At 45.1% G+C, this 4,703-nt stretch overlaps 1 protein-coding gene across 1 annotated transcript; it reads right to left on the reverse strand.

Annotated features, from left to right (window-relative positions):
- Positions 1-1,910: 1,910 nt before the first annotated feature.
- On the reverse strand, positions 1,911-4,390 carry LOC119321868 (tyrosine-sulfated glycopeptide receptor 1-like). The gene has a single exon (XM_037595382.1). It carries the CDS (start codon positions 4,154-4,156, stop codon positions 2,021-2,023), a length of 2,136 nt encoding a protein of 711 aa, XP_037451279.1. The 5' UTR covers positions 4,157-4,390; the 3' UTR covers positions 1,911-2,020.
- Between the last annotated feature and the right edge of the window lie 313 nt (positions 4,391-4,703).

Consider the following 4,703-nt stretch of genomic DNA (forward strand, 5'->3'; position numbering starts at 1 on the left):
TCAGTGGTTTTTTTCTCGTCTTTTGCCTAGTTTTTGAGGTTTTTTTGTTTTCTTTTTTATTTTCAATTTTCGTGAACTTTTTCCCCCCAATTTTGTGAGCTTTCTTTCAAAATCACAAACAATTTTCAAATATATGGAACCTTTTCAAATTCACTAACTTTTTTGTCAAATTTACAAGCTTTTTTCAAATCTGCAAACCTTTTTAAAAATTTATGAACTTTTTTCGAACTCGGGATCTTTCTTCAAATTTGGTGATTTTTTTAAAAAATTCACAAACTTTTTCCAATTTTATGATCTTTTTTCAAATTCAAGTAAATTTATGAATTTCTTTTTAAATTTATGTTCTTTCTGAGGCATATTTTTAAAGTCAATGGTCAATCGGGCCAACGGTCGAACTGGTCCATTGGTCAGCGGTCAACATTTACCAGTCACACCATCACTGACTAGCTCACATGGTCGCACGAGCGTCGGGCTGTTGGGCTCACATGCCCATGCAATTGCTCGCACAAGTGCCGGTTGCCTTGTTGGCACCACAAGCGCTGATCAGAGACTCTCCTTCACCACGAGCGGAGCTTGTTGCTGGCACGGTGCACCGGGCCAAGCTTGTCCTAATCCAGTGCGGTAAGGGCCTCGCTCGTCCAGATCCAGCATAGGGCGCCTCTGTCCGACTGTTGGGCACATTAGTCTCTAGGAGGAGTCACACCATCACTGGCTCACATGCTCGCATGAGCGCTGGGTTGTTGGGCTCACATACCCATGCAATTGCTCGCACGAGTGCCAGTTGCCTTGTTGGCACAAGCACTGATTAGAGACTCTCCTTTACCATGGGCGAAGCTTGTTTGCTGGCCCGGTGTGCCGGGCCAAGCTTGTCCTGATCCAGTGCGGGAATGGCCTCACCCTTTCAGATCCGGCATAGGGCGCCTCTGTCCGACTGTTGGGCGCATTAAGTCGCTAGGCAGAGTGGGCCCAGGCAGCTGGGCCTATGGGAGAGCCATGAAATGGGTTCACCGCTTCACCATCTCACACGTGGCAAGCCTCACCTGCCCTGCTCGGGCGTATCGTGGGGTCCTGGTGTAGCTGGGGCCCACACACCGTGAGCAATGGCATGTAGTGGCTCCCTGAAGAATAGTAGTGCGCGTTTTCATCCTGCGGCGGGCGATGTTGCGACATCGAGCTGCATGTGCATGCTTGATCTGTGGATGGCGTTGGATGTGCCCTTTTGGTTGTCTCATAGGGTTGAAGAGGCACAACTTTGCTTCCCTTGGGACTTGTCTTCTCTCTCTGATGGTTGGCGTGGGCGGCAGATGCATGACAGCCTAAGCATCTATGCACCGGGCAGTGCCTCACAGTGGCAATACTGCGGCGAAGTCAAAATCCTCAGGTCATGATCACGAAAACATGGTAATTGTGTCCTGAGTCTACAATGCTAATATATTTGGTCTTAATTTTTTGTTGTGATTGTAATATGTTTGACTGAATAGGTTGACATGTTAAGCAGAGTGCAAAATCACATGCTTTTACAATTCTCTTTTATATCAAATGATATCGAGGTTAACATGTGAAAAATGATATTGAGGGTCAGAGTATGTATCAACAGAATTTTTATTCTCATATTACGGTAGCCAAACGTGCTTTGCGGTACAGACATACTAGTCGATGGAAGGCAACGTCTTCTGGGAATCTTTCATCCGTTATTTAATTCTATATGAGAAGTCGAGTGAGCCATGTCCCATATTGATCAGATATAGAGAAAAGAAAAAGGAGAGAGAGCTATGGTTAAAAAAGGAAAAGCACTTACTTGCAGAAAGCAACAGCATCCAGAAACATGGTACGTCCAGGTACATACTGACCATACTACTTTGCATGTGCACTCTTTCAGAAACATGCATTCTACAAATAACATGGGCACACAGATTGGTTTGGCAAAAATATTCAACTTCTAAAGATTCAGCTAATACATTATGAAGACCCGTTGCACGTGTATACAAAGATGTGAACAAAATATCAGGATACTAGACGCTTAGCCAAAATATCTGAATAATACTAACTGGTCATATAGCACTCCTACCCCAAAGAACAAACCAAAGGCAATGGCAAAGATGACCTTAGTGCTGCATTCTTTTACAGAGATGATGGAGATGGGAGGTGCTTCAACTGAATCACAATGGTTAATAAGCATAGGGCCACACAGCTTTGGGTTCCCATTAAAACTAGAAGCTTGAAATGTGCTTAGCTGGCCTGTTGTTGGAATAGGTCCTTCTAGGTTGTTGTTAGAAATGTTGAACTCCGAAAGGAAGTGAAGGATCTCCAACGTTGCAGGAATTTCACCAGTCAGATGGTTATTAGACAAATCTAGCCTCTGAAGGATAGTGAGGCTGCCGATCGATTGTGGGATTTCTCCATAGAAGTTGTTGAAACTCAAGTTCAGGTAAAGGAGTGCTTTCAGATGACTAATCTCTTGGGGAATCACACCTGTGAATTTATTGTTGCCGAGATTCAGCACTTTGGGCCAAGCACTACCCATGCGGTACTGAAGTTTACCATTAGCACTGTCCACATAAATTGGTAGATCAAGGAGGCTTGGGTCCAAATAGATGGCAGGCTTGTCTGATTTTAGCATTGGCATCTCCATCAAGGTCATTGGGATTTTCCCAGTAAGACTGTTGTTTGATATGTCCAAACGGAAGAGGTGGTTTAGGGAGTTGATCCATCTTGGCATTGGTCCAGTGAGTCGATTACTGAGTAATACTAGGATCTTCAGATTTCTGAGCTTTGATAACCAAATAGGTATCCTTCCAGTCAACGAACACCATTCCATGGCAAGACATTGAAGATTCTGAAAACCGTCAATGGTTTCATCTTGTGGCATGGCCTCATTCATGAAGTTTCTGCCAATAAGCAGGGTGCTGATGTTCCTGCAGCTCTTAATGGCATGCAAAGCTTTTTTGATATTTGTAAAGGAGTTTTGACTAAGTGATAGGAAGGACAGGTGCTTCAGATTGCCTATTCTTAGTGAGATCTCACCATGGAAATGGTTGTCTGACAGCCGCAGTGCAGTCAAATTGCTGCATGAGTAAATGCTTTCTGGAACTATGCCACTGAGATTATTCCTTATAAGATCTAAGTATTTTAAACTTTGTAGGGAGGAGAAGTTGATATTGCCCAGATCTCCACTGAAGTTGTTGATCTTGAGATCAATGGTTTTGAGATGTGTACAGTTGCTCAGAGTTGATGGCAGCTCTCCAGACATTTTGTTGCTACCCAAATGGAGCTCCTCCAGCCTCCAGAGCTGATCTATGGACTCTGGGATGTTGCCACTGAAACTGTTTCCTCCAAGGTCAAGGGTAAGCAGATTACCGAGTTTGACTATGTGTGCTCCATCAAGTTCTCCTTGTAAAGCATTGTTGGGGAAGGAGAGGTACTCTAGCGAGGTAGCGCAGAAGATTTCAACAGGGAGAGTCCCACTTAGGTTGTTATGGCCAACCTTGAGCACTTTGAGCTTGGAGCAATCACCTAGTGTGGTGGGAATATCACCACTCAATTGGTTGTAACAGAGGTCAAACAAAGACAAAGATGGTGACCCAAGGCAAAGAGAAGACGGTATTTGCCCAGTGAAGCTGTTATTGCTGGCGTTGAGCGTGATCAGATTCTTCATCATCTTCCATGTGGCTGATGGAAATTCTGAGCTGAACTGGTTGCTTGAGATGTTGAGTACCTGCAGAGGCCAGTGAGTAACCAAAGAAGGCAGCTCGGGCAGCGGTCCATTGAGCTGGCAGAAGCTGACATCGAGGACGATGATGCTTCTGGAGGACATGAGCTCTGGTGGAAGGCCACCGGAGAAGGAGTTGTAGGAGAGGTTGACATGTAGCAGGCTGGTGAGGTCGGCAAGGGACGGTGAGATGCGCCCTTCAAGTCCTCTAGATGCCAGGGAGACCTCAGTGACAGCCCCGTCTCCATTGCAGGTGATGCCTTCCCACTCGCAGCAGTCCGTGCTGCTGTCATGCCACGATGTGGCGAGGCCGCCATCTCGGGACAGCCCGGCAAGGAACCGGAGGAGGTTGCACTTCTCCTGCTTGGTGCATGCGGTGGTGGGAGAGGCCAAGATGAGCAGCACGAACAGCTGCAGCACGGCCGTAGGAACGTTGAAGAAACGCATTGGTTAGTGTTTTCTCCTACCCCTTCTTTTTTTGCTGTTGCTTGAGAATGCATATGCAGTGCTGGTACTATTTATCATCTAGCAGTAGCTTTATCCTTTGCATCAGAGCTACTGAACATCATTCATAACACCATGTCTTGTCATGGGTGCCGTGCAGCTTAGGGCCCTTGGCCACGGTCGGCTGGTGCACAAGACTGTAGTACTAGCGTGGGAAAGCTACATCCATGCCCATCAATTATTATTAGCCATAACAAAACGCCATCAACTAGTTTATAAAGCACTCTTCTACTCTCTCTGTAAAGAAATATAAGAGCGTTTGGATCACGAGCGTTTAGATCACTAAACTAGTGATCCAAACGCTCTTATATTTCTTATATTTCTTTACAGAGGAAGTACTTATGTATGGATTAAATAGTTACTGAATAGATTGAGGTTAGGCATTGTATCCAAAATATTCAAGTAACAGGAAATCAATCTGTCATCTACCAGCCCCAAGGTTCATGCTTATTATGTTTACATGGCTGAAAAATATACAGGAGAGCAAGAT

Source organism: Triticum dicoccoides, chromosome 6B (genome assembly GCF_002162155.2).
Source record: "Triticum dicoccoides isolate Atlit2015 ecotype Zavitan chromosome 6B, WEW_v2.0, whole genome shotgun sequence".
NCBI classification, from domain to species: domain Eukaryota; kingdom Viridiplantae; phylum Streptophyta; class Magnoliopsida; order Poales; family Poaceae; genus Triticum; species Triticum dicoccoides.

Bases quoted from the DNA above. Each gene is read 5' to 3' on its own strand.
- LOC119321868 (XM_037595382.1), bottom strand. From the start codon at position 4,156: ATGCGTTTCTTCAACGTTCCTACGGCCGTGCTGCAGCTGTTCGTGCTG.